A 26,823-nucleotide genomic window follows, 5' to 3' on the forward strand; every position below is an offset into this window, starting at 1 on the left:
TGGTTGCCCTTCTCAAGATGGGGAAAACCTTCCTCTCTATGGGGCAGGGACCCAACTCTTCCTCTACACCAGAGCCTGAAGGTTGGACCCATCCCTCTGGCAACGGGATTCGAGGGGAGCAGAGCTTTGCGCGGCTCTGAAAGGCAAACACAAACCCACCACTCTGCACGAGTCTCCTTCCTCAGGGCAGACCGACCTTTCCCACCCAACAGGATGGACGGTTTCATGCCATCCCCCCTCCTCACCTCACAGGATGTGCTGCAGCCCTTGCGTTTATTGGCTCTTTGGCCACACTTGAGAAACGGAGCAGCATCCGCTGAGCTCAGCGCGTGCCCTGGGGCTGCAGAGGAGCCCTGGTGCAGCAAGGAGCGTTCCACAAAGCGCAGCCCCACGGGGTGTCAGCCTCCAGCACCTTCTGATCCCCATTGCCAGGTCTCAGCACCTTCACAGCCAGCATGAGGAGGGTCTGGGGGGGGGATCCCACCCTCCTGCCCGAGCAGCGCTTGAAGACGTTCAAAGCAACGTTCACGAAAACAACAGATTTTTTGCATTTGAGCAATCTGCTTTCAAGATGTGGGGAGGACGGAAGCGGCTTTTCAAAGGCTCTGAGCGACCCAGCCCTGCCGGAGCTGCAGGATCCGACCCTCAGAGAGGTGCTCTGGGGGGAGGAGGAGGATGCTCAGCACCTTCTGCCCGTGGCGATGTCACGCATCGTGCTCTGAGTCCATCCAACCTGCTTGGGTTTCCTCCATACGGGTTCTGAGGTCACCCTTAGGGCTATCCGTGCTCCTGGGCACGTGGTGCTCTGCAGATATGTGGTGCTGTGCCATGCTGTGCCAATTGCTTCCAACGCCTGCTTTGCTGCAAGCCTTCTCCCCAGCCTCACATCAGGACCGGCCCACCCTGCGAGTGGGGAGCCAACTCAGCACGTATTTGGTCTTTGTTTACTGGCTGTTGCTTGTAAGAATAAAAATAAAATTATAATAATCATTGGGGAAGAAAAAAGAAATGCCCCAAATGCCATTTTCATAAAGGCAGCCCTTGGATGAAACAGCCCCATCAGAGCAAGGGGAGCTGGATGCCACCGTGAGCTGTGATGGGTGGCCCTGGGCACAGAGGGGCAGTGCTGGTGCAGGGACAGGGCAGGATGAAGCCATCACAGGGATGGGGTGTTGGGTTATGGGGGGCTGTGATGGGAGCAGGGGGCAGCGGTGGTGATGGGGTGGATGGGGATTGGGATGATGGTGGGCAGAGTGGATGGGGATGGGGTTGGATGGGGATGGGGTTGGATGGGGTTGGATGGGTTGGATGGGGATGGATGGGGATGGGGTGGATGGGGTTAATGGGGTTGAATGGGGATGGATGGGGTGGATGGGGATGGATGGGGATGGGGTGGATGGGGTTGGATGGGGTAGATGGGGTTAATGGGGTTGAATGGGGGTGGATGGGGTGAATGGGGTGGATGGGGTTGGATAGGGTTGGATGGGGATGGATGGGTTTGGATGGGGATGGATGGGTTTGGATAGGGATGGATGGGTTTGGATGGGGATGGATGGAGATGGGGTTGGATGGAGATGTGGTGGATGGGGTGGGTGAGGGTGGGGATGCTGTTTGGTGCAATGGATGGGGATGGGGATATAGTCTGATAGGCTGGATGAGGATGGGGATGCTGTCTGGTGGGATAGATGAGGATGGAGGTAATGGATGGGGATGGAGGTGTTGTTTGGTGACGTGGATGGGGATACTGTTGGATGGGGTGGATGGGGATAGGGATACATTTGGATGGGTTTGGATGCAGGCTGGGGTGCTGGACCCAAAGACTCAAAGCCTGGCCAAGGTCTTCAGCTCATCACCATCATCACTCACTGGGGATGGTTCTCTATGAGCTGTTGACCCTCTGTGCATTGGGGCTGTGCAATTTACCCTCTCCCTTGGCTATGTACCAGAGAAAGGCTTCAGATGAGGTTTGGGACCGCTGAGCTGAGCACCAAATCCCACTGTGCCAAAGGGATCTGTGGTCCTGCGGATCTCAGAGCCAAAAGGCAGAGATGGGTGGTGTTAAAAATCATCGGTGGGATTAAAAGTCCCCAATGGAACGCGTTTAGTGCTGGGATAAGAAAAGCAGAGACAAGGCTGGGAGGCAGCCATGGTCCTATGTGTGTGTAGGGGGGGAGAGGGGGGGGGTTGAGGGGGGCTGAGCATCACACACAGAACTGGGAATAGTTATTTTTAGGACATCTTTCAGTTTGGAGAAGAACCAAGCCAGTAAAACGGTTCAATATGGTTCCAATATTAAACAAAAAAAAGAAGAAAGAAAGAAAGAAAGAAGAGGCTGAAAATTGCCGTTGGGTTGAAGTGTTGTATCTGGGAAGAGCCTTTGAGGGGAGATAAGATCGATGGGGAGCAGCGATGTGCAGCAGCACTTTGTTGAGGGCTTGCTGACCGATCCTGGCACAGCTGCTGGGGTTTGGGGTCCTCAGCCACAGCTCAGCGCTTTGAAGGCTGTGTGAGGTGGATTCATCTTGGGAATAATGACAGCAAAAATCACACGGGTTGGAGTTGGGTCCCAAAGCTGAAAACCAGCCCTCGAATCAAGGCCTAATTCTCCCAGGCAGGAAAGATGGAGCCGATGTGGGGAGGCTGATGCACCCCAAATCCCGCCGTGATGCTGCGCGCTCTTCCTCCTTTCCAAATCTTCAAATCTGTTGTGTTTTTTTTGTTTTGTTTTGTTTGTTTGTTTTAATTCCTATGGTTTTCCAGCCTGGGGAAGGTTTGCACAATGGGATGGGATCTGCTGGGTTCAGTTCCACTCGCAGAGGGGGCTGAATGGAGGGAAGGATTCATCCGGAGAGCATTCATGTCTCCATGTGCTGCGTCTGTGTTGGATCCGGTCCCATCTTTGCCACCTTCATCTCTTGGCACGGCCGGATCTCACAGATCCAGATCCATTTTTCCCTCCACAGCGCATGATGTGACGCCAGCAAATTGCTTTTACCTTCCTGACGGTCTTTGGGGAGCACAAAGGCTGTCCCCAACCTTTCCATGGGGGACATCCGCTTGGTGGCGGTCCTTCTTCCACCGCATCCCCTCACCCCATCCCACTTCCCTCTGCTTTAACAAATCCATTCCTACGGAGCAATTCATCAGAAGTGTTAATGAAGTCCAGACAGAAGAGATCTACAGCGTGGCCTCCGTTGGGAAAATGATTTGTGATCAAAGACAATTATCGGGTGAGCCCAAGGTGTGCCGTTCTTATCCAATTATCCCCCTGTCTTTGATAGCTTTTCCCTTCCAGATTTCCTCCCAGCCCTCAGGTCACGCTCGTTACCTTCCTCGCCCTCCTGGCAATAAAAGCTCTGCATTTATTTACCATCATCCCTCCATTGGTTGTATTTTCCACCCAGTTCCAGTATTTGTTATCAATGGGGGCTGCTGGGGTGAGGCCTGGTGCTTCACCTTCAGTCCCACGAGCTCCTCTTCCTCCTTACCCAGTGGAGTCCTTTGGGGTGACGTCCAAATTTGCTCTCAGCTCATAGAGGTAATTATTTACCCTTTTTACCCCTTTTTCTTATGCACACAGCTGATGGGTTTTCCTTGGACTCTGATCCCACCCAGCATGGGGCAATTCTGACTTCATCCCTACACCTCTGCAGGGGATGGAGGGGAAGGGAAGGATGGAGGACAAACCCTTGCTGGAGGATTCATCCCTTGGGTTGGTCCCCCCATCTCAATTCTTCCTCCCAGAGCTTTCCACCCTGACCATTTTCTCATTGCTTGGCCCATCTCCGCTCAACCCCACATGGCTGCAACCATCCGTGATGGCAGAGAGTCCTGCAGGGAGCAATGGGGATGGCTGAGCTGCAAGGATGGCATTCCTGGAAGGTCCTAAATGGGACTTTGGGGTCGGTTTGGAGAAGGCATCCGGAGGAAACCGCCGTCTTTGGGGTCTGATTGAAGGGGAAGGGGAGCAATCAGTTCTTCCTGCCCAGTTCAAGGAATGGGCTTTGACATCAGCGGAGAGGTTGGTCAGGGCTTGGGGGCTGAGTGGTACCAACAGCCCCCAGGCTCTGCTCAGCTTGGGTTTGATGCTGGCTGATCCCTTCCCTCCCTGCAATGCATCCCTTGTTTTAATCAACGCCTTGAATCCATCTCCAGATTGTGCCGCCCGTGCCCTTGCCGTTCCCTCCTTTAAATCTTGCTTGGAAGCTTTTAGCTGATGCATTAGCCCAATAAAGCCCAACAATTGGAGAGAAACCCAACCCTACCCCCATCCCACCCCCTCCTCCTCCTCTGAGATCAAACAGGTCTTAATCAGAATAGAATTTCCTCTGACAAAATGAGGAAAATCTGTCGCTCACGTCGGCCCCATCGGCCGTTCCCCACGGCTGGGCTGTGTGCAGGACCCAGCATCTCCACTCTGTGTCCTCAGGGTGGTTTTGTCAGCTTACCCAAGGGATGGTGTCACCCTGGGGGTGGTGACAAAGGGTTTTGTCAGCCTCAACCTGTGCGTATTGGGGGCATAGGGAGAGTGGTGAGTGCACCATCACTGCATCCCCTGCTCTTGTGGACGGGGACACGCTGACATCTCAGCCATCTGCTCCCGTGTCCCATCAGCAAAGTCCCCGTGCAAATGAAAGCTCCTTGCTGTGGTGCTCAGGAAACGGGCCTCAGCCCCATCTCCAAAGCACCAGAACTCATTCCAGGCGTGGAGAGAAACGTTTCCTTTCATCTCAGGCCAGGAGTGGAAGCAGCCCTTTCGTCTCCCCCCCACCACCACAGACGGAGCTTTGAAGGCTCGCAGAGCCCTCCCACATGTCCTGCTGGGGCCGTGAGCGGTGTCTGCTGTGGGGCAGGAGGGAGCAGAGGGTGGGGAGCAGCCCCATGGAGCTCTGCCCTCAAAGGTGCCCAAACAGGGCCGTGATCCCACGGCCCACCCCTCCCTGGACCCATCACCAGGCACGGGGACATCCATGGGATGGAGGGCAGTGGGACCAGTGCAGATATTTCCTGTCTGCTTGGGGTTTCTGTGGTCTTTTCTCCCCCAGGAGGAAGGTTGCTTGGGATGGAGGTGGAGTGGCTGCCATTCGCTGTGTGACGCCTTCAGGGTTTGGGTTTTTTGGAGTTTTTTGGAGTCTTTTTTTGGTCTTGCTGCCCAAAGGCTGTGGGGACGGTTAGGGTTAGGGTTAGGGTTAGGGTTAGGGTTAGGGTTAGGGTTAGGGTTAGGGTTAGAGTTAGGGTTAGGGTTAGGGTTAGGGTTAGGGGTAGGGGTAGGGGTAGGGTTGGGGTAGGGGTAGGGTTAGGGTTAGGGTTAGGGTTAGGGTTAGGGTTAGGGTTAGGGTTAGGGTTAGGGTTAGTGTTAGGGTTAGGGTTAGGGTTAGGGTTAGGGGTAGGGTTGGGTTAGGGTTAGAGTTAGGGTTAGGGGTAGGGGTAGGGTTAGGAGTGTAGGGATGCAGTCATGTTCTCTAGGGCAAAGAAGTGTCATAGAGCCATAGAGTCCCCCAAGCTGGAAAGGACCCATGAGAATCATTGAGTCCAATTCCTGCCTGCTGGTGTTGCTGGGGTGGGGGAGGGTCCCTGCAGCCCTCCACCCCACTGCTCACTGTCCCCCTCTCCCCCAAACTCTTCGTCTCCTTTCCATCCAGTTGACTGATAACAGCGACGGATGGCGATGCCCACGTGGCAGCGGGAGGAAGCTCACCCCATCCTCTCCCATCCCACTCCAATCCAAGATACTGCCCCAAATGAGCCATGGGGGGGTTGAGGAGAACCCAGGACCTTTTCTCCATTCCTGGTGCCGGCGCAGCTCCATTTTGGCCCAGAGCTCCAAGGGAGGAGATGCAGAGCACTGAGTCAGCTGTGAGCGTCTGCAAAGTTGCTCATATAAAAATAACTCGGCGTTCTTTGGGACGTGCATCATCAGCATCACCCGACTGTCTGTCTGCTCTGCGCTTTGTGGCCTTATCCCACTGGTAGGCTTTGAGATAACAGCCTGAGGAAAGCCATACACCGCGCCGGTTTGTTGCTGCCTTCCTTTTTCTCTTCCCTGGATGGGTCCCATCCAGCTCTGCTTGCCATTGGGAAGGGAGAAACACAATTTCCCTTCAGTATTCTCCCTCCCAGTTCCAACCTCTGAAGGGAACATCCCAGGACAGTTTTGCTCCCTGCCCTTCCAGCACCTTATTTATTGCTCAGCTTTTGCCAGAAGCAGATGAAGCAAATCCTCCCATAAATGCCTTCCTTGTCGCTGACTGCTTTGCTTTCCCACAGACGTCAGAGCTGATGCAGGAGGGCTGAGTGGATCTCTGCGTGGGGATGGCTGGAGGTCGGGGTGGTTTGGAGCTGTGTGCAGGCAGAGGTAACTGCACACACACAGACACATCTCCACCTTGGGAAGTAGGAGATTCGGTTGTGTGCACGGCGAGGAAAAGAGGATTGACTTCTTATTGGCTTTGCTGGGATTTTAGGATGGTGGGAGAGGGGAGGGACAAAGTGCGTGGGACCACAGGGAGAAGGTGTGTGAAGGACGGGTGAGCAGAGAGCAGCGGGGGGGCAGGGAGTGGATGCTGTGAGCACAAACAGCACGATGGGAACCAATGGGGCTGGGATGGAGCCCTGCATGGAGAAGCTCCAGAAACTCCATGTCTGTGGGCTGGTATCTGCAAGAGGAGCTTTGCCTCTTCCTTTGTGGGCAGAGCAGTGAGGAGCATTGGGCGGGCAGTGCGTGCATGCAGGCAGGGTGAAGCCACGAGGCTCCTTATGAGCAGAAGACAACCAAGCCTCTGCTTTGCATCCCACAGTGCAGCATCTCCTGCTGGAAGTGATTCACTGCCACGCACAGCAGGATGGAGCTGAGCTCCCAACGCTCCGTGAGTCACCGACATCCAGCCCTGCTGCAAGGCTGGAGCTGGCTGGGATATACTGGGAGCACTGGGATGGAGCTCCGTGCCACCGCCTGCAAAGTGAAACACAAGGGTGGAAGGGTTTATTGGGGTTTGCTGCAGGCCAGGGGGTGCTTGGCAGAAGGGTGAAGTTTGCAGGGATTGGAGCGTGTGATGCTGTGGTGGTTGGAAGGAAGAGAGGAGGAGGAGGAAGAAGGAGGAGGAGGAAAAGTGAGAAAAGAAGTAGAGAAATGTGAAGAAGAGGTAAAAGAAGAAATTAAAAGGGAAAAGAAGGGAAAGGAAGAAGAAAAAAGGGGGGAAAATGGGAAAAAAGAAGAGAAGAGAAGAGAAGAGAAGAGAAGAGAAGAGAAGAGAAGAGAAGAGAAGAGAAGAGAAGAGAAGAGAAGAGAAGAGAAGAGAAGAGAAGAGAAGAGAAGAGAAGAGAAGAGAAGAGAAGAGAAGAGAAGAGAAGAGAAAAGTGAAAAGAGTGGAAATGGGGAGAGAAGTAAAAAGGAGAGGGAAAAGGAGAGAAGGAGAGAACGAAAGAAGGAGAGGAGGAGAGGAGGAAGAGGAAAAAGGGAAAGAAAAAGAAAAGAAAAAAAAAAAAAGAAGGAAGAAAATAGGAACAATTTTTAAAAAATGATAATAATTTAAAAAAGAGGGGGGGAGAAACAGAAAAAATCAAGAAAGAAAGGGAAAAAGAAGCAAAGGAAAGAAAAGGCGGCCGCGATGCCCCCCCGCGGGGTTCCTGCCGTGCTGTGACCCCCCGGCCGCGCTGCCCTCCCGCTGCCCCCCACTCGGGGGTCCCCCATCCCCTCCATCACCGCTCGACCCCCCAGCCTCCCCCTCCCACTTTGGCTACTGGGAGAGAGCGGAGGCGGTGAGGATGGTGATGGGGGGGGGGGGAGGAACAGCTTTTAGCTCTTAAAAACTCCGCGCAGTTCCAGGAACGCGAAATCACCGCGAGGAGGAAACGAGCGGCTCGGGGCGTCCAGCGGCGCTGCGGGGCGCGGATCAAAGCCGCCCGCAGCCGCGGCCCCGCGCCGCCCCCCGGCCCGCCGTCACCGCGGTAACGGCACGCGGCCGCGGATGCTTCGCATTTCTCCTCTCCTCGCATCTGTTTCCACTCTCGGGTCGCGATAACGAGAAAAAGCTGCGAAACCGGAGCTGCTTCCCCCCGGCCGCCAGGGGCAGCGGCTGTTCCCGGCTGCCTTTCATGTCGGCGATTTATTAGGGTGATTCTCCTTTTGTTCTGTTCTGTTTTGTTTTATTTTGTTTTATTTTATGTTATTTTATTTTTATTTTATTTTATTTTATGTTATTTTATTTTATTTTATTTTATTTTATTTTATTTTATTTTATTTTATTTTATTTTATTTTATTCCATTTCATCCCACCTCATCCCATCCCACCCCACTCCACCCCATCCCTTCTCATCCCATCCCATCCCACCCCATCCCTTCTCATCCCATCCCATCCCATCCCATCCCATCCCATCCCATCCCATCCCACCCCATCCCACCCCATCCCACCCCATCCCACCCCATCCCACCCCATCCCACCCCATCCCTTCCCATCCCATCCCATCCCATCCCATCCCATCCCATCCCATCCCATCCCATCCCATCCCATCCCATCCCATCCCATCCCATCCCATCCCACCCCATCCCATTTATTTCACGCGTGGTGAAAATTGAGGTCACTGTCAGCCCCTCTGACAAAGGACAGAGAGCCTGCAACAAATAACATAAAATAATAAATAATGATAACAGAACTCAACACCAAAAAGAACCTCACCATCGAGGTTCGGTCTCTGATTTTGTGCCCGGAATCATTTGCAGGCGCCATCAAAGCGATGCTGTGGGCTCACACATGGAGTGCGTTATCCCACAGGTTCACAGCCCGGGGTTGAGAAGCACAGAGAGGGGAGGGGGCAGTTTTTAACCCCCAGTTGGATTTGCACGTGGTTTCGCGCCTTCCGTCCCAACCCCACTCTGTGCAGGGCTGTTCGTTCGGCCATCGGCACTCTATGGATCTTAGGATCTTGGATCATAGATCTTAGATCTATGGATCTTAGGATGCTGGCCTGGGTTAGGGCCAGATTTATGGCTTGGGAGCTCAGGGATGCAAAAGTCTTCTTGGTTTTTACGGTGGAGGAGCATCAGCTTCGTGCTGAGCTCCTCATTGGCCTGCATGCACCCAGCAAGACTTTGGGTGTTCCTTCAGCAGGGTCTGAGCAGCTGTTGGTGCTCAGAAAAGCCAAAAGATGTGGCGCTCCCCAGGGAGCAAGGAGCAAATCGCTGTAAGCATTTAATATCTGAGATATCAGGGTGGTGGGGTGCGACCCAGAGGTACGACGGTGTCGTTCTGTTAGGCAGTGCCAACCCTTCTGACCCAACAACTCTGTGGTGCTGTGATCTTCAAGGACCCTCCCAACAAAAACCACTCTATGGTTCCATGATCTATGGTTCCATGATCCTTCCATCCTGAGCACCCCATGGTTCCATGACCTTCAAGGACCCTTCTATCCCAACCATGCCATGGTTCCATGACCTTCAAGGACCCTTCCAACTCAACCACCCTATGCTTCTATGATCTTTCAGGACCCTTCCATCCCAACCATGCCATGGTTCCATGACCTTCAAGGACCCTTCCAACTCAACCACCCTATGCTTCTATGATCTTTCAGGACCCTTCCATCCCAACCATGCCATGGTTCTATGATCTTCAAGGATCCTTCCATCCCAACCATCCCATGGTTCTATGATCTTCAAGGATCCTCCCAACCATCCCATGGTTCTATGATCTTCAAGGACCCTCCCAACCAAAACCACCCTATGATTCTATGATCTTCTAGGACCTTCCAACCCAACCATCCCGTGTTTCTATGACCTTAGAAGGAAACCTCAGCTCAATTGCCTCATTTCTTTCTTTCCTCTTTTATTTTCTTTCTTTCCAAAGTGCTGAGCAGTTTCCACCACCCCAACAATCCAACCCCAGGACATCCACATCCTGCCCCCCAGAAAGCCCTCAAGTGGGGTGGATGGGAGTAAGGGGAGCTGGGCAGAGACAGAGGGTTGGGACACAGTGAGAAATCCAACCTTTCTCCCATCTGATGGCATCTCACTGAACCAAACAATCCAGGCTTCTTTTTCTTTCTTTTCTTTTTTTTTTTTCTCTCTCTCTCTGCATTTTTAAGGTCTGAAATGAGCTGTAAAACCCCCAGCGAGCTGGAAAGAGAACCAAAGTTCTCGAAACCGGTTTGGCAACGCGTAACCTTCCCATGAACAGTTTATACCAAAGCTCTTCCAGCAACACGCGTCGAAGGAACAAACCGAAACGATCGAGGGGAAAACACTCTGGCCACAAAACATCCAACGGTGGGTGAAAAAGCCCCAGTGAGCAGCTCAGGGTGCATCGCTGGTCGTCCCCATCGATCAAAAAGCGCCTTGATATCCATTCGTTCGGGGATATCAGCAGCTCTGCGGGAGATGGAAGCAGAATTAAGCTTATTCCGTGGAAGAGAAAAATAATAATAAGAAGAAATAAGAAATAAATCAATGAATAAAAGCCAGGCACAAGCCCGTGCCCCAGCTGGTGTCAATTGGCCGCCATCCCGTTCCTGCGGAGCTCAGCCGGTTCCTCCAAGCGCGGGATCAGAGGAGCTGGGATCTGCCTCAATTCTCCCCTCCCTGGGGGGATTTTTCTCTCGCCCTTTGTTTTCTCTCGCTTTCCCAGGCCCCTCTGATCTATTGTCTTCCCGCATTAGGAACAGCTGATATTGGCTGCTGTCTTTGACAACGCTCGCGTGTGAGCCCTACCCAGCAAAGCCATTGGGCTCCATCCCATCGCTGCTCCTCATCGGCTGCTCCTCTCCCAGCGTGTCCCCTCCCCTTTTCTTCCTTCTTCTTTTTTTTTAAAGCAATTTGGGTGTTTTTAAAGCTGCTGGCTCCCATCCGAAGGATTTTTTTGGGGGGGGCGAGGGGAGAAATTTGTGGAAGGGTGTGAAAACTCCTTAAAACGGAGAAAAACATCAGCGTATGTATGAATGAAAAGGCAGAATTTTGATGGGGGTCATTGGGAAGCCAAGGGGATGGAAGGGGTTTTGCTGGGAAGGGTTTGGGCATGTCTGTATGGGCAGATTGAACTGAGGTTTTCTTCTGCGAATCTGTGCCTTCCTTGAGCAAACATGAGAGGTGTTCAAGAAACGGGCACTCAGGGACGTTGTCAGTGGGCATGGTGACGTTGGGTTGGGGTTGGATTGTTGGTCTTGGAGGTCTTTTCCAACTTTAATGGCTCCATGATCCGACGAATGGGCACGGTGGGGATGCCCACTCCCATTACTAATAGAATATGATTCTCCCTGGGAATCAGGAGCTGAACTGGTTGTGTGGATCCAGCCAGGAGCAGGTTCTGGACCTATCAACCCCTCCCTGCCTGCAAAAAACTGCCAGAAGCAATGGGCAAGGAAGCCAACCCACACCCAAGAGGGAGCCTGGTGCCTTCAGAAGGGGATTTACAACCCAGAAACACAAAGCTGAGCTCAGCAAGCCACAAATCCCGGCATTTCACTCCTCTGTCACCTTGCTGACCCTATAGATCTTGCTCTCCTCTCACTCTCCATCTTGGACCTCATGCACGAGCCGAGCTGACTGAGGGCTTTAACCACACATCATCTCCTCCCTGCTCCATGGTGGGCACAGAAGCCCAAGTTCAGCTACATGCCAGGACTCTATGGGGCACAGGGCTGGTAAGGAGATGCTGCTGGAGGCACCGCAAGGCTCAGATGGATGCATGGAAAGACTCTGCCCTCTCCCAGCTCAGAGAGGGAGGGATGTAGTGCAGGATGAGTATCACATCATAGCTGTGTAATGAGGGCTACACAGGACTCTTAGAACTGTAGATAGAGGAAGAGAATGGGTGGGTGAATAGATGGATGGGTGAATAGGTGCAAACTCAAACCCATTTTGGGTTTGGTGCTATTTCTTAAGAGCAGTGGATGCCCAACAGAGTCACATCTTCCATTGGGTTAAGAGCTCATCAATTGCTTCGTTGGGGCATCCATTGCTCCACACCTCCACTTGAACAACACAGGGACAAAATTCTTCTCTTCCATGCTGGACGGGTGAAAATTGCAGGCTGGCTTTTGTGGGGATCTTAAAATTAAGACTAAAACGTTAAGACTAAGACCAAATCGGCTTCCCTTGACCTCCATGGCTGGTGTTCACACCGGCATAGGCGACGTCCCTTGATGTCTGGGCAGCAAGCAGGAGCATCTGTGCCAGAGGGCTTGGGGGTGTCGGTGGAGGAGGGAGGGAGGAAATCTGGAACCCATAAGCTCCAATGCTGTTTGCGTTACCTTGCACCTCTGCATTGGTCTGCGCCTGATCCGCCCCCGCTCCTCCTCACCCTATCAGCAAAAGCCTTTCCCCAAAGTTATCCGAACGCCCTCCTCTCCGTCGCCCAAAGGAAAAACCAACGGAGCTCCTTGGAGGGCTCGGCGGGGCTCTGGAGGAGTTTGGTGGGGATGAAGGACTGATGCTGAGCGTCGCCTTCACCGATGCTCTGAGAGCGCGCTGGGAAAGGCTCCTAGCTCTGCCAAGAAGATGAAGGAGGAAAACATGTGCCCGGAGTCTCCCGAAGGCAGCCTGGTCACCAGCGAGGAGGAAGGTGAGCGACTGCACAAGAAATGCCTCCGCAAACGAGGCCAAGCGGGCAAAGCGTTGGAGGACAGCAGAGCCGCCTCTCCGCAGGGCAAACGCTGCAAGCGCAGCCCGGTGCCACAGTCCTTCGAGGATGTGCACACACAGAGGGTGATCGCCAACGTGCGGGAGAGGCAGCGGACCCAATCGCTCAACGACGCCTTCGCGGAGCTGCGGAAAATCATCCCCACGCTGCCCTCCGACAAGCTGAGCAAGATCCAGACCCTGAAGCTGGCTGCGCGCTACATTGACTTCTTGTACCAGGTGCTGCAGAGCGATGAGCTGGACCACAAGATCACCAGCTGCAATTACCTGGCCCACGAGAGGCTGAGCTACGCCTTCTCTGTCTGGAGGATGGAAGGGGCTTGGTCCATGTCTGCATCCCACTGAGCCTGGGTACGTATGGCGAGGCTGCAGAGTGCACATCCTTTGCTCCTGCGTCCCACATCCCAATATGCATCTCCCAGCCCACCCCCCTCGTGCTCCCCATGCTGCAACAAACCCAGCCCATCCTGCTGGGTCTCGGTATCCCGGTCTCCGCTGTCCCTAAAGCAGGATTGGGTTTTCCTGTGGCATTTCTGAGTGCCAGCTCTGGTGTTGGGGTCAGAGCCCGCCCGGTGCTTTGGGGAATCCAACTGCAAGAGGAGCAGGGACTCCGTCTTCTTGCATCCCAATGAGGGCCACCCATTGGGAAAAACATTCTTTTCTTGGTCACTCTGGTGCACTCTCCTTAAGCGCCGCTTCTTCTCCTGCTTGGTCTTATTGGAGATGCTGTCAGAATTGGCAGAGCTGTGCTCAAATCAGTGGCTGCGTTATTGGCCATAAAGGGCCAGAAAAGGGGATTGAAATGGTGCACAGCCCCATTCCTAAGCCCTCGGTGCAGTGGCTGTGGGATCCCCATCTGTGTCACTGAGGGCTGCGGGATGGGACGTGCTCAGCCCCTCCTGAGTGCCATCAGTTCACATTGCCTTCATCTTTAGGGTGCACCTGGGGGAAGCTGGACGGCAAAATTCTCCTCTTTGCCCCATCCTCAAATCTTGAAAGAGCAGAGGGAGAGAAAGGGGAGAGTTGTCCCCGCTGAGACATTGCCAGACTGGGAAGCGGCCCCAGTGACAGCCAGGCAGGGACCTTGGGTGAGTCCTCTGCTGAGCAGCCCCAATTTCAAGGCAGCTCCAGGGATGGAGGCGCAAACGGCGGCTGAAGATGGAGAGCGCTCCCATTGGGATTCCATTTCATGATTAAAATCTTACTTCCCATCCTGGGGAGATCCCTGGCACACGGTCCCAAATGTGGGGCTCTGCGATGCCACCCCCAAGGACCAGAGGATGCAGCTGATGCTGAAGGGCTGCACAGCACAGCTCTGCCCCTCTGCTTATAGGAGAGCTGGAAATGTGACCGGAGTGTGGAGAGCTGCAGGAGGAGCCCACGCTGAGGAGCACTTTGCTAATTGCCCTGTGCTCTTCCCTTGAGGACTTTGGGGCTTTTTGGTGAGGGTCCCTTCCCGCTGGTTGCAGTGTTGTCTAACGGGCAGCTCAGGCTCCAGCTGCTGACTTCCAGACCTCTTTATTTGAGCTGAACGCTTGGCAGCAGCTTTGCTCCCGTGATAAACAGAGGAATGAAAGACCTTTAGCGATCCTGAAGACCTTTCTAAGTGAAAAACCTCCCCATGAAATCCCTCACGTGCTGCTCATCGCCCAACCTTAGCATCCGTCCCCGGCAGCTCCACACCTCGCCTGCAGGCAGAGCATCTTCGTGCTGCATCGATAACAACCCGCTTTGTGCCAACCTGCAGCGGCACTCGCTGCCAATTAGCAGCTCCCTCTTGGGCTGTGCGGTGAGGATTCGCTGAGCAAAGAACAATAAGAGAGGAGCGATGCCGGCGCTGGGGAGGCTTCATTCGCCCTCTCCCATAGGTGAATTAACCTGCAATGGGACCGTAAATGTTATAACACAAAGCAGCGAATGGAAGTCAGCCTATTAAATATCAAAGGGAGCTGGAGGAGCTGGATGGGGATGTGCCCTCGTTAAGCGGGAGCCATTATCCGGGGAAAGAGGGATGGAGCCCTCGGGCAACAAAATCCGTGTTTGAAGTCCCCCAAGCTCACTGCTTTCAGCGCATTAAAATGGTTTCTATTTTGCTGGAGGAGAAAACGAGGCTGGAAGCACAAAGTGGGGAGAGGAGGGGGGGAGGCTGGAGGAGCTGGGAGGGTGAGATTCTGTGCCCTTCATTTGTCTCCCCGGATTTATCGTCTCTCTCGCGGTGCCTTCACTTAATTGTCTATCTTGAAAGACCTTGGATAAATCTTCCCTTTGGGGACTGTTGCTCTCGCTCGGAGTCTGCTTTGTCGGGCGGACGTTTCATCTTCTTTTATTTATAAATACGTCTCATTGCACGGAATTAACGTGGCTGGGCATGAAAGGAGCTCGGGGAGAGCTCAGTTTCCCCACTCTGCTCTGTTCAGAACATGCATTGAAAGCGGTGTCAAAACGCACTGAAGGCACCACGGGGCTCATCTGCGCCCTTCTCTGCTTAGGGCTGCAGCATCCGCCCCGATTTGGTTCTACATGAGGGGTGAGGAATTGCCCGAATGCTGTGAAATCTGTGCCTAGGGATCGTGTTTCCCAATGGGTCCCGTTGCTGGGGTGGGTAAGCTCTGCGATCCCAGCGCAGGATGCTGCCTATGCAGAGCATTGCATGGGGTTGGGCCTGTAAACACGTTGCTCTGGGTGTGCTGGTTATGATGGGGAAAGAATATTCCACGCATCTGGAGCGCTCCCCAAAGCCCTGAAGCCCTGAAGCTCTGACACGGATCAGCCCATGGACTCTGTCACCAACTCGGAAAGGCCTCAGGTTCGTGCTGAGCCCCAAAGCAAGCAGCTCTATGTCCAAACCCACAGCTGTGGGAGCTGCAGAGGGGCAGTGCTGATGCAACAGCCCATGGCACAGCCGTTTGCTCTCACACACTGCGTCTGCCAGGCCGTAATTAAGCAGAAAGCGAAACCAAAAGGCTGGGGAGGGATGTGTGCAGAGAGGAGCCGCTCTGGAGGGCTGCGTTTTGGGATGTGTCCTCTCTCCAAAAGGGTTCTGTTGCTCCTTGCTCCTGCAGGCAGTGTGGGGTGGGCTCGGGATGAATTGTTCCTCCAAGGGCTGCAGTTCTCTCTGATGAGCACAGAGCCCGCGTGGCATCGCCGTGGCATCTTTAGGACACTGCCACCAGGGCTTTGGGGAGCAGCTGCTGCCCCACATGAGAGATGTCACAGCACAAACCCTCAGCTCAGCGACAGCTTTACCCCTCAGCCACGTTGGGTGTCATGAAGAGGCAGAGCCCACAGTGAGCCCCACACGAGCCAGGTTTGTCAGCTGAGGTGTGACAGCGTCCTTCCTCAGAGCCATGGGAGAGAACATGGACAGGTCTCCATTCATTTCACTGCTAGAAAAGCTTCCCCCCAGCAAAAAAAAAATAAAACACCTTCCACCTTTCTATTAAAGTCGGAAGGAGCCAACAGCCCCCTCTCCATCGCCAGGCAGGGGTCGTTAAAGTGAAAGCAGCGCTCCAATCACAGCCAGCCCTGCCCACACCGCAGTGCTGCTGTGTCCCAGTCCCACTCGCTGCCTCTCAGCTGTGTTCACTTAGCTCGGAGGAACCCCTTTGAACGGAGCCCGTATTTCATCCCCAAAGTGTCCGCAGCACACCTGGGAGCTGAGGGAGGTGTGCTTTTCTATGCACTGCGATGCATTCATGCATTGGTGGGAGGGCAGCCCCGTGGTTCCCAGTGCTCCGTGCTGGAATGAAGCCCCTGGAAAGATGGAGGGGGGCACAGCCTTGGAGGATCCCATCATCTGAGCCCTGCCAAAGTCCCAACCTATTTCCTAATGGTACCCCCACAGCTCAGAGCAATGGGACTGATCTCTTCTCACGCTTTGGCGTTATTGTTCCCTCTGTGTCCCCTCTGCCAGCCTCAAATGCAGCCCTGAGCCCAACACCACGCTGCAGCCCTTCCTCTGCCATCCCTGCACCCATCCCACTGCCACCCCTGCTCCCAGCCCTGCAATATCAGCTCAGCCGGTGCCAGGACTGGGATATGGTGCAGGTGTGATTTATTCCTCTCCAAGCTCTGCAGAGCCAAAGGGCTCAGCCACTGTGCAAGGAGAAAAACCAGGAGCAAAGTGGGGAGGAAGGAGCTCTGCCCACCCCAGGACCTCACAGCAGCACCACGTCTCTGCAGACCTCCCTGCCTATGGGGGTCCTCTCCGGTGTCACCCCTTTTGGGCACTGGGTTGGAGAGGGGATGGATCATCATGGGGCAGTGCTGCCTTTCCCGTGGGGATGCTCGGCTGCTTTCCTCCTCATTGCACTCCCACAGAGGTGTGTTGGGGTTAAAGCTGCAGCCCTCACCCATTTGCTCCCAGTCTCAGGATCAGCTGCGGGCGCATTTCCCATGCAAGGTCTGGGCAAAGCTGGCAATACGAAACACCCACATAGGAGCTGGCAACCAAAGCCGCATCCCCACTGCCACGGGGTTTGAACAACCCTACAGTGACCTCGGGCTGACCCCATATCTCCCCACAGGACCCCGGGAGCCGACGACCTCCCCCCATCAGCAGCTCCTTGGCAGCCCCTTCCCAACCCAACATGTGGGGCTGAGACCCAACCCAGGAACCTGGCAGGTTTGCTTGGAACCAACGCATCCAGATGGTGCACATCAACTCTCCAAGGAGCAAATTGTCCTGTGATGGAGCAGAGTGCTGTATGGTTCTGCTCTGTGAGCAGCAGCCCCTGCAGTGGGGAGAACACTTTGGGACTGAGCAATGCTTGGACTGCCGTCGGGTTCCATCCCATGCAGCAAACAGCCAGCCCTGCAGAGCAATTCCCCAAAGCAGGACAGTTTTCTGGGGTTTGGGCTTTTTGTTTCCTAAGGAAATGCTGCAGCCGTGGGCACTGCTGTGCGTCCTCCCCATTCCCAATTGCAAGCGTGGGTGCTCGGCTGCTTTGGGCATCTGAAGCAGCAAAGCTGAGCGGGGTGCAACCCTAATGAATGGGAGAGGTGTATTCTGAGCAGCAGCAAGACTTCCCATCAGTGATCCAGCACACCGAAGGACCCAATGGAAGGTGACAGTGAGCTCACGTCACCTTTACTTTCCAATAGAACCCTCTATTTCTATGTACAACGTGGGCTCCCCAACCCGGGGAGGTGTGACTGCAGCCAATGGAAAGATGGGAGTGACCTTCAAAAATAGCAAATCCTGTTCAAATTATCGACGGCGCCGCCTGGAGAACGAAGCTGCCTTTGGCAATAGACATTTTCTTTACAAAATAAAATAAAACATGCTTTAAAAATCAAAGGGAGCCTCTTTGTTAAGGAGAGCGCGGAGCTTTCAACCTTCATTCAGAGAAAAAAAAAGGGATTGGGGGGGTGAAGCATCCTTTAAAAATGATTAAAACTAATGTTGTCATTAGTAATATTTCCATGGGGACGGTGCAGAGATGTCCATCGTGGGATCCTCAGCCCCATTTCCAGCTGTTAGGAAACAGCAGTTTGGGGCTTTGGTCCCTGGGCTGATGCTCTCCAGCAGCAAACCCAATGGAGTTTGGTGTCAGTTTGGGGTCCCCCTGCCAAGGCTGAAGGGTTGGGGTCCAGGCCATACTGGGGGCCCAAAGGAAGGGAGAAGGAAGCTGTTTGTTGGGGCACCTCCTCCAACGGCTGCACCCACAGATGGAGCCTGGGCTATAGGGCACATGGCACCGAGTTTGGGTTGGGGGTAAAGCCCAGGCAACGTCCCCTCTGCCTGCTGTGGGCTGCACCCATAATGGTGGCTTCAGTGTGGCACGAACCCACCTGGGATCCATGGGGAGAAAAGGGGCTGAGGACGGGGATGGAGGCAATGGGGCTGCAGGGCTCTGTGCAGGGAGGAGATGGGGTGCAGTGAGGGGTTGTAGGGTCAGCCTGGCGTGTGACCTTGGGTTGGGGACACACTCATGCATCCCAACGCTGGACAAGCAACAGCTCCTGCCCCTCGCCAGCATCCCAGCATTGGGGAACAGCATCCACCCCAACGGACTCCAGAGAAAACAAGGAGGGCTTTGGGGTGCTCTGCAACCCACTGCGTTGTGTTGTCCCCCTCCTGTCCTCATGTCACAGAGGACACCCACAGTGCATAAGAGCGCAGTGACACAGTGACTTCTCCCCTCATCACCCACCCCATCTCACACCCTCTCCCAAAGCTCCGGGCAGTTTGAGACAATTAAATGTTTATTCTTCCAAGATCTTTTTTTTTTTTCTTTCTTTCTTTCTTTTTCTTTTCTTTTTTTTAATACAAAATTTCCTCCCTGTGCCTGCAGATGGAGCCTGGCTGCCACCTGAGCTCAGCACCCCATCCATCCTCTTCTCCCCAGTCCTAACTGTCCACAAACCCTGCTGTGACACCCAGAGCCCAATGGGGGACACAGGGAAGGATGAGGCTCCTGGGGTGAGGATGCTCTGTTGCATTATGAGAGGGGAAGAAGGCAAATCCAGATGGATGCAGCACTTGGGGAGGCCTGACTCCACACCTCTGCCATGCCAGTACAACCCAGATGGGGAACTCTGGGGGTCCCTGGGGAGCTGAGCTCCAAGCAGAGGGTGGCCAGGACTGGATCTGATCTCAGCTGGAGAAATGGGTGCAGTCACTGGAAGGTGGGCACCGGGTGCCACTTCCTCCAAGGGGACACTGGAAGACAGCCAGGGACTGCAGGGACACAGATCCTCAGGCCAGCGGGTCGCTGGAAAGGGCTCAAGGCACCTTGGTAATGTCCACACACACACATCCACACACACACAGGTGTTTGTTCCCAAAATTCCCAAGGAAAGAAGAGTACATAAGGTTCACATTAGCACATCTCATATGTATATAGTGCAAATCAGAGCCCCAGCACCAGAGGGTTTGCTCTCTGGTTAGTGGTTAAGATGTCCCACGGGTGCAATCCTGGGCACTGCAGGCACTCCAGCCTTTGCTCTTCCCCAGCTGCAAAGCAATGGGTGCATCATCCAATGCTTTCCAAACCCTTCCTGTGCAGAACGAGGTCACAGCCCATAGCACTGGCACTCTTGCTCCCACCTCGTGCCCTACCGGAGAGGAAGAGGAGCACTGGGGAGGCCTCTGAGAGCCTGTCCCTCTCAAGCAAGACAGAGGGCTGCTGCTCCAAGGCACAGCTGACTGCAGATGAGCTCTGGGTGCAGTTCTGATGGTGTGGCCACAACATCCATCCCAACACCCACCCGTTCCCCAAACATGAGGAAGATCTCAGGAGAAGGGCAGGTCTGCACCAGAGGGCCGGCGGCCTCTTGCACATCCCCAAGAAAGATTTCGGGTTCTGAAGGTTGGGGATTGATTGCAGGCACAGTGTAGGATGGCAGCACCGTGCTGTGCAGAGGGAGGTTGATGTTTTCCATCTGTCCCGAGCAGGAGGCCATCTCCAGGGTGGCTGCAGGAGCATCCTTTCTTGGATGCGTGGCAGCCAAAGGTCCAGCCCCCTTCAGGACTGTGACTCAGGGAGTGAGTGGCAAATGGGAAGCCAGGAGTGAAGAGCGAGCACTGGGCTCGGGAAGAGTCCAACCACGTCCTGGAAGCAGGGGAGCAGAGAACATCACCGCTCATCACTGGTTCATGGGCTCCTCCTCCTCCATAGGCTCATCTTGTGGCCTGGAGAAATACAGCAACGTGAGATGAGACCTGCTCTTCCCAACACAACGCATTCTTTTCAGCACCGAGAGATCACCTGGCACATCCAGCTTCTAGTCCTGCTGCCCAGGATGACAGGGTTACAGGACCAGAGCTCCCAGTGAAGAGAATGGGCTCAATATCCACCTCCCACTCCCTGAGACCAGTTTGCCTCCAGCATCACCCAGAGCTCCCAGCAGCTCACCGGGCTGCGGGACACCAACCCCCTGCTGCCACCCCTGTGACACCAAGCATCCCCGAGGCCCAGAGCTTGGCACACTGTGGGCCACCTGCACGTCCCAAGACTGATGACGAGCATTACCTCTTCTCCACCATCACAGCCACCGAGAGGGAGGCCAAGGCTGTGACCGTCTCCACCTCTTCTGCCTCGTGGTGCTGAGCCTCCAGGAAGGAGCAGCCCAGCTTGGAGGCGAAGCGCTGCACAGCCACCCAGTATTTACCTGCAGGGGAAGCAAAGGTCAGGACAGATGTTGGGACAGGGGTGGCCTAGGTGGCTTTCCATGTGAATGCATGCAAGGGGCATCATCCCCCCTCCAGGGAGGAGGAGGAGGATGGAGGAGGGTTCCACCAAAGTGCTTCACGCAGTATTCCCTGCGTGGTTTTCCCTGGACAGAGGAGGAAATGGCAAAGCTTGGGCCATCCATGCTAAATCATCCTCCCAGCTGTGGGACACTCACTCTGGACCTGGATCACCGCTTCCAAGGAGCGCACGGCGTTGGCATTGGGCTTCTGCCGCATGCTTTCTTCTGGGAGAGGGTCCAGCTGCCAAGGGGAGAGAAGGGGGGGGGGGGTCAAAGGGAAAGAGCTGCAGCCAGGGCTGGGCTCACAGCCACAACCCACACTTCCACCCTGCTCCCATCGCTCCCAGTGCACCCAACAGGTCCCAACAACCAGGCTGGGAGCGCAGATTCTCCAAAGCTCCACTACAGGGGGGACACAGCCCCCTCCTGGGGGGTCCTGGCTCTCACCTCATTGCCCAGCAAGGCTGACACGCAGGCTTCGGATGCATCGCAGATGGCTGTGAGGTCGTGGCCTCCTTCCAGTGCCAGGACGATGGCTCCCCCAGCCAGGCTCATCAGCTGTTTGGTCATGTAGCCAAAACCTGCCCAGGAAATCCAAGGAGCAGCCATCAGCCTCCCTGCCCAACGCAGTGGGGAAAGAGCCCCCTCTGCTGTGCCAGAAAACCTCAGAGCTGTCCCTGTGCTCCGTGAGGAGCTGCCAGCCCCAGAGCCCAGCTGGGCAATGGGAAGAGCTCACGGTGCTGCTTGCACCTCCTTACATTTAGCAGAGACTTTGTAGCCGCCCAGGGGTGGTGGGTGGCCATCAGCTGCATCGAAGCCAGCTGATACCAGCACCACGTCAGGGGAGAATTCGTGTGCGATTGGCATCACCACTGTCCTGTCAGGGTGAAAAAGAACAAGTAGTAAGAGGTGTTGAGGGTTGGCTTGGCCTGAAGATGGGGAAAATGCAGAGGAATGCAGAAAGCAGTACCTGAAAGCCGCCAGATACTCAGGGTCACCCATGGGGGGGTCAAGGCCTCCAGTCCAGGCTATGTTGACATTAAATCCCTCACCAGGGCCAGCACCAACCTGGGGGAGAGCAAGGATGATGGTGAAGGGCTGGATGTGGCCTGCAGGGATTCATTCTCCACCCATGCATGGGTCAGATCCCCTCTTCATCCTCATAACCATCAGCAAAGGGCAGGCAGTCCCATGCTTCACCATGTCCTACACTCTGGGAATAGGAGACCCCAACCCTGCATTAAGGCAAAGCAATGGAAACCAGCTTCCGTGGAGACCTCTGCCTGGTGCTGGAGGGGCTGGATACTTCCTTGGGGTCTCCCACTTGCAGGACAGCCCCAGCACTGAACCAAGGGGCTTCCCCAGAGCAGAGCTGCATGGATCTTGGGGTCTGTCTGTGCTTTTTACCTCATCAGCAGCCCCGCTGCCAGGGAAGAAGTTTCCATCGTCGTGACGATGCAAAGAGATGTAGAGAACATCGGGGTCTCTGTAGAAGATCTGCTGGGTCCCATTGCCGTGGTGAACATCCTACGGGGGGAAAAAATGGTGTGAGGGCTCCTTTTTGCAGACTTGAAGCTGTCCTGCAGCCCAATGGAGCTAAAAGCACCTCGGTCTCTGCCCTGTTTCACGCTCTCCTGTCTCAGATCTGGTCCCATTCCCCCATCCTGACATGTCAGGGAGATCCCAGCCACGTTCCTGCAGCCAGTAGAGGATTCTCTACTCTCAAATCTAGCCCCAAATCAGAGCTGGGATGTCCTGGGGAAGCACAAGAACCTGCTGAGGGACGGGAGCGACTTACCCAATCCACTATGAGGATCTTGTTGAGTTTCCCTTTCTGCTGCAGCTGCCTGGCGGCAATGGCCACCGAGTTGAAGAAGCAGAACCCCCTGCAAAGAGGGAGGTGGAGCTGGTCAGCACCATGACCCCCTGAGCACCCTTCCCACACCAAAGGATGGGCTCTGCCTCCCTTCCCCCCTTGGTCTGGGTACAGAAGGGTCCTGGGGCTGTTATTAGGGCACAATTAGTGTTATCACCCCTTGGAGGACCCTGTGTCGACCTGGATTTTGGGGCTTCCCCTACACCACCCCTTTGGGAAGGGGTTCTTACATGGCAGTGGATGGATCTGCGTGATGTCCGGGCGGCCGCACCACAGCAAAACCATTCTGGGGACAAAAAAAATCCATGAGGACATCCATCACTGCTGCCTCCAAAATCACACCCCAGCAAGCCACTCCTGTTGCAGGGACACTCAGTGCCAAACCGGTGGGACCTTCAGTCCCCTCAGGCCAATCTCCCTACCTTCAGCTCCCTGCTGGCCACTTTGAAGGCCAACTCGGTGACGCTGCCTGCGGCCCAGCGGGCTGCATTGGAGGAATGCAGCTCATTCCAGATGGTATCACTGTCCACCTGCAAGCAAGGGAACAGTCAGACAGGGATGGGGACAAGGGCACCTGAGCTGGGGAAGCCACGCTCTCTGCCAGTCACCCTGCTCAGAGGATGAAGTCTGGGCCACCCTGCACACATGGGGCAAGCTCCTCAGCTCCACGGTGGCCACTTGGGGACTGCAGTCAGGGTAACAGCTCCTACCCTGTTCCCCAGGGAAAGCTCTGCACGTGGAGCAACTCACCCTGCACCCAGGGGCTAGAAGGAGTGACTGAGAAAACGCTCGTTACCTTCTTTATCTTATTTTATTGTTTAACCAAACATCTTGGTTTGATCAGGATCACGTCAAGGGCTGAGCCAGAGCCGGAAAACTCAAGTCTCTTCTGATCAACTCCATGTGTGCAACTCAAATTCTCCCCTCTGCCCCTCGAGGGGGCAGCGAGAGGAGGGCAGGGGGGGAGGCAGAGCAGGGAAAGTGGATGTAAACGAGGCTGAGAAGAGCTGGTGCCCAGCAGCGGGGGCAAGGAGAGGAGAAGAACCAGAAGAGGCAGCAGGAAGGCATGGGGTGAGACCCTTCCTGAAAGAGAGAGAGAGAAAAAAGGACAGAGACGGGGAGAGAGGAAGAGAGGAGAATGCAATGAATGGAGAGAAAACCAGGGCAGCAAGCTCTGAGAGGAGAGGCCACAGAAATGTCCGGAGAGAAGTGGAAAGCTGATGTCCCCATGCCACTGTCCATGCCCCTGGTGGAAGCCCACACTGCACCTTGGCCATCCCACTGGGACATGGGACACCCTGCACGCAGCTGGGGTCCCATCCGTCCCACAGATCTGCTCCCTCCTAAAGCCTTTGGCTCTCAGATGAGGCTGCAAGGGGTTTGTGGTAGCAGGGTTCCCTGGGGGAAGGGTCTGCAAAGGGCCTGATTCAAGATGCTCCCAAGGATAACGGGAAGCTGTGCTACAACGATATCCTGCTCCCATTTGAGGGAGGCTGGGACATTTTCCTGTGTTCACATGCAGGCTGTTGTTGCTTGGGCTGAGTCCATTCTCCCTACAGAGAGGCCACAGACCAGCTTCTACCCCAGTCACCTCAAGGCTCTGAGCTCCATCAGGACACCCCACAGACACACAGGGTTGAGGGCTGAGAGCAGCCCGATGGCTTTGGGAGTTCCCTCTCCACTCAGGCCCGCGAGAGAGGCCCCAGAAATGAGCAACCCCATCCAAAAACACCCTGAGCAAAGAAGGAGCACTTACCCCCACCCCTCCACAGGGCAGCATGACGAACATCCGCTGTGACAGGATCCCTGCAATGAGGAGACAAGGTGGATTCAGAGCCATGGAGCCAGGGAACAGCCAGGGAACAGGGAGACAAGGGCACGCAGCACAGGGACAGCAGTGGGTGCAGATGGGGGCTCACCTGCCAGCTTCCCATTGTCCAGTTTCAGGCGGTTGAGGGGATTGGTGCCATAGAGGAAGACGTGGCGTTCGGTGTGGACGCACTGCAGCTCCTCCAGGGTGGCCTTGCGTCCCCGCAGACACTGCAGGGCACAGGGGCTGTGACTGAGCCACTCTGGGATGGGACACGTGTTCCCCTCCCATGGATAGACAGGAAATACCAGCACTGTTTTCCTACAGTTGTAGAACCCTCTATGGCTCAAAGTCAGTCCTGCTAGATCTGGGCAAGCCTTCTAACAGATGAGAGCTGACACTGGTGTCCCCCAAGCTGGCAAAACACCTCATTCCTATCTCAGCAGGGATTGTACCCATCTTCCAGCACAGCAAATTCATGGGCACGGTCACACCAGTGTCAGCAACAGCCAAAATGCAAGCCCCTTTCCCTTTTGTTGTTTGGATAAACAGGCCGGGAAGATCTGGGAACAAAAGGAGTGGAGGTGGGAGCAGGACACCCCATCAGCTCTTTATAGCACAAGATCTGCTTGTAGCAGCATCCCCTCCCCTCCTCCTCACCTCACACTGGCTGCGCAGACCCCTCTCCTGCAGTCGGGACCAGATGCTCTGAATCCTACCCGCGTGCTCTGGGTGGTTGCTGTTGTCACCACAGGAGCACTGGTGTTTGAGCATCACCGAGTCATAAACCAGTCCTGCAACAACATCCAAGAAGAGCTGTCATCCTCAGACCAAACCGGATGCCCAGTTCTCAGTGCTGCCAACCCTAATGCTGCCCCTTTCCAGGGCTGGGACCTAAAACACTCTTAGTTATTCAGTCTGAATGAAAACATCTTCATCAAAACCATGTGAGCCTCCGCCCTAAGGCTTTTGATGCTGTCCTGGATGCCTACGAAGTTAAACCAATCCCTTGAAACAAGCAGGAAGGCAGATGTGGGGCCAGAAGGGCAAATTCTGCTTGGAAAATCACCTTAGGTGAGGAGAAGGGAACTCTCATGCCTTCCTCAGCCAGCCAGAGTACTCCCAGGAATTCAGGAGTCCAGGAGAGATGGGGAGCGACATTCAACTGCCCCTGAGCAACCCCACCAGGGCCAATGTCCTACCTGTTGTGAAATGAGGCTTGCTGGTCTGCTCCTGCACCGGCAGGGAGAGCGCCTTGGAGGTCGTATCCTGAGCAGGGAGGGAAACAGTCGCCGTGGCAGGAGATGACTGGGCCCTGGAGAGGGGTCTGTGCCCTGCGAGGATGGTCGGGACCATGGGGGAGTCAGCCAGGGGCTGCCGTTTGAGGAGCTGGTGCTGCACACGCTGGTAGGGGTCCCAGAGATAGGCCTGATGGAGAGAGGAGGCAGTAAGCATGACACCATCCAGCATCGGGTGACACGCAGCCTTCTAGGAAGGCGAATGCCTCTGGAGCATCTGGATGTGACAGCTCCCTCCATGCTGGATGACTTGGAGCTGCTCCGTAGGAGCTGGCACGTATGAGGCAGCATCTGCTGCTCTCTGCTGGCTCAGTCCTGCAGTGCTGGGCAGCCTTGATACAAGGTGCAACAACGGGGGGATGTTGCCAGCACTTTGGGGATGATGCCCAGCCTTGCTGGCACCAGAGGTGGCTTCTGATCACATCCCTGTCCTAGCCAACCGCCTCTGGACTGAGGAAGGGAAAGATGTGGTGCCTGCATCCCAACCCACACTGCAGTCCTTTACAGAGCTCTCTGGATCTGAGCTGAACTTTCCCATGACCAGCACACTGCTGGGTTCGTGCAAAGTTTCGCATGGCACCAAGAGACGTAGAAAAGTGCTCTGAAATGCAAGAACAGAGGAGGAGAATTCCATTTCTTACAGCCCCATCCCTGCCATTCCTTGCTTACCTGCTGGAGGATGAGCTCCTCCTGAGGCTGCAGCATCTTCTGAGGTCTCTCAGGCTCCTTCCCGCTGCTCCCTGGCCGTGCAGGCTCCACACATGCCCTTGCCTGCTCGCTGCTCTCAGCCCCAGCCTCCATCCCCTCTGCCTCCATGTCCTCTGAGGAGGGGATCTGCCGCAGCCGGGGCTTCTCGCTGGTTTTCACCATGCGCTGCAAGCAAGTGAGCACACAGAGGTGATGGGGACAGGGCAGGCTGAGGAGGCTTGGGGTAGCAAGGCACCCCAAGAGCCCAAGAATGATGGACATGGGAACCAATGAAGCTGAGCACGAGCCTCACAGCTCGCTGCGAGGCAGC

At 55.0% G+C, this 26,823-nt stretch overlaps 3 protein-coding genes across 13 annotated transcripts in view; 2 read left to right on the forward strand and 1 right to left on the reverse strand.

Moving 5' to 3' along the window:
* LOC128091854 (cytochrome c oxidase assembly protein COX14) overlaps positions 1-26,823 on the forward strand; it is a 161,638-nt gene that overhangs the window by 13,331 nt on the left and 121,484 nt on the right. The window lies entirely within an intron of this gene.
* Positions 12,485-12,970, forward strand: LOC128091851 (twist-related protein 2-like). The gene has a single exon (XM_052705240.1). It carries the CDS (start codon positions 12,485-12,487, stop codon positions 12,968-12,970), a length of 486 nt encoding a protein of 161 aa, XP_052561200.1.
* HDAC7 (histone deacetylase 7) overlaps positions 19,444-26,823 on the reverse strand; it is a 60,209-nt gene continuing 52,829 nt past the window's right edge. For 10 of the 11 annotated variants that reach the window (XM_052705221.1, XM_052705220.1, XM_052705222.1 and 7 more), the window contains 15 exons: positions 26,475-26,678; positions 25,710-25,935; positions 25,168-25,301; positions 24,617-24,737; positions 24,454-24,503; positions 23,120-23,227; positions 22,928-22,983; positions 22,620-22,707; positions 22,229-22,348; positions 21,792-21,889; positions 21,580-21,698; positions 21,269-21,402; positions 20,978-21,062; positions 20,602-20,740; positions 19,444-20,261 (listed from right to left, as the gene is read on the reverse strand). In XM_052705221.1, the coding sequence (XP_052561181.1) occupies positions 20,216-20,261; positions 20,602-20,740; positions 20,978-21,062; positions 21,269-21,402; positions 21,580-21,698; positions 21,792-21,889; positions 22,229-22,348; positions 22,620-22,707; positions 22,928-22,983; positions 23,120-23,227; positions 24,454-24,503; positions 24,617-24,737; positions 25,168-25,301; positions 25,710-25,935; positions 26,475-26,678 (1,728 nt within the window). In that variant the 3' untranslated portion in view covers positions 19,444-20,215. Of the gene's footprint in view, positions 20,262-20,601; positions 20,741-20,977; positions 21,063-21,268; positions 21,403-21,579; positions 21,699-21,791; positions 21,890-22,228; positions 22,349-22,619; positions 22,708-22,927; positions 22,984-23,119; positions 23,228-23,493; positions 24,504-24,616; positions 24,738-25,167; positions 25,302-25,709; positions 25,936-26,474; positions 26,679-26,823 lie in introns of those variants that run through there. The other variant, XM_052705218.1, reaches the window with a different exon arrangement.

The sequence above is a fragment of the Tympanuchus pallidicinctus genome, unplaced genomic scaffold (assembly GCF_026119805.1).
Source record: "Tympanuchus pallidicinctus isolate F22 unplaced genomic scaffold, pur_lepc_1.0 scaffold53, whole genome shotgun sequence".
In the NCBI taxonomy this organism is placed as follows: Eukaryota; Metazoa; Chordata; class Aves; order Galliformes; family Phasianidae; genus Tympanuchus; species Tympanuchus pallidicinctus.

Bases quoted from the DNA above. Each gene is read 5' to 3' on its own strand.
- LOC128091851 (XM_052705240.1), top strand. From the start codon at position 12,485: ATGAAGGAGGAAAACATGTGCCCGGAGTCTCCCGAAGGCAGCCTGGTC.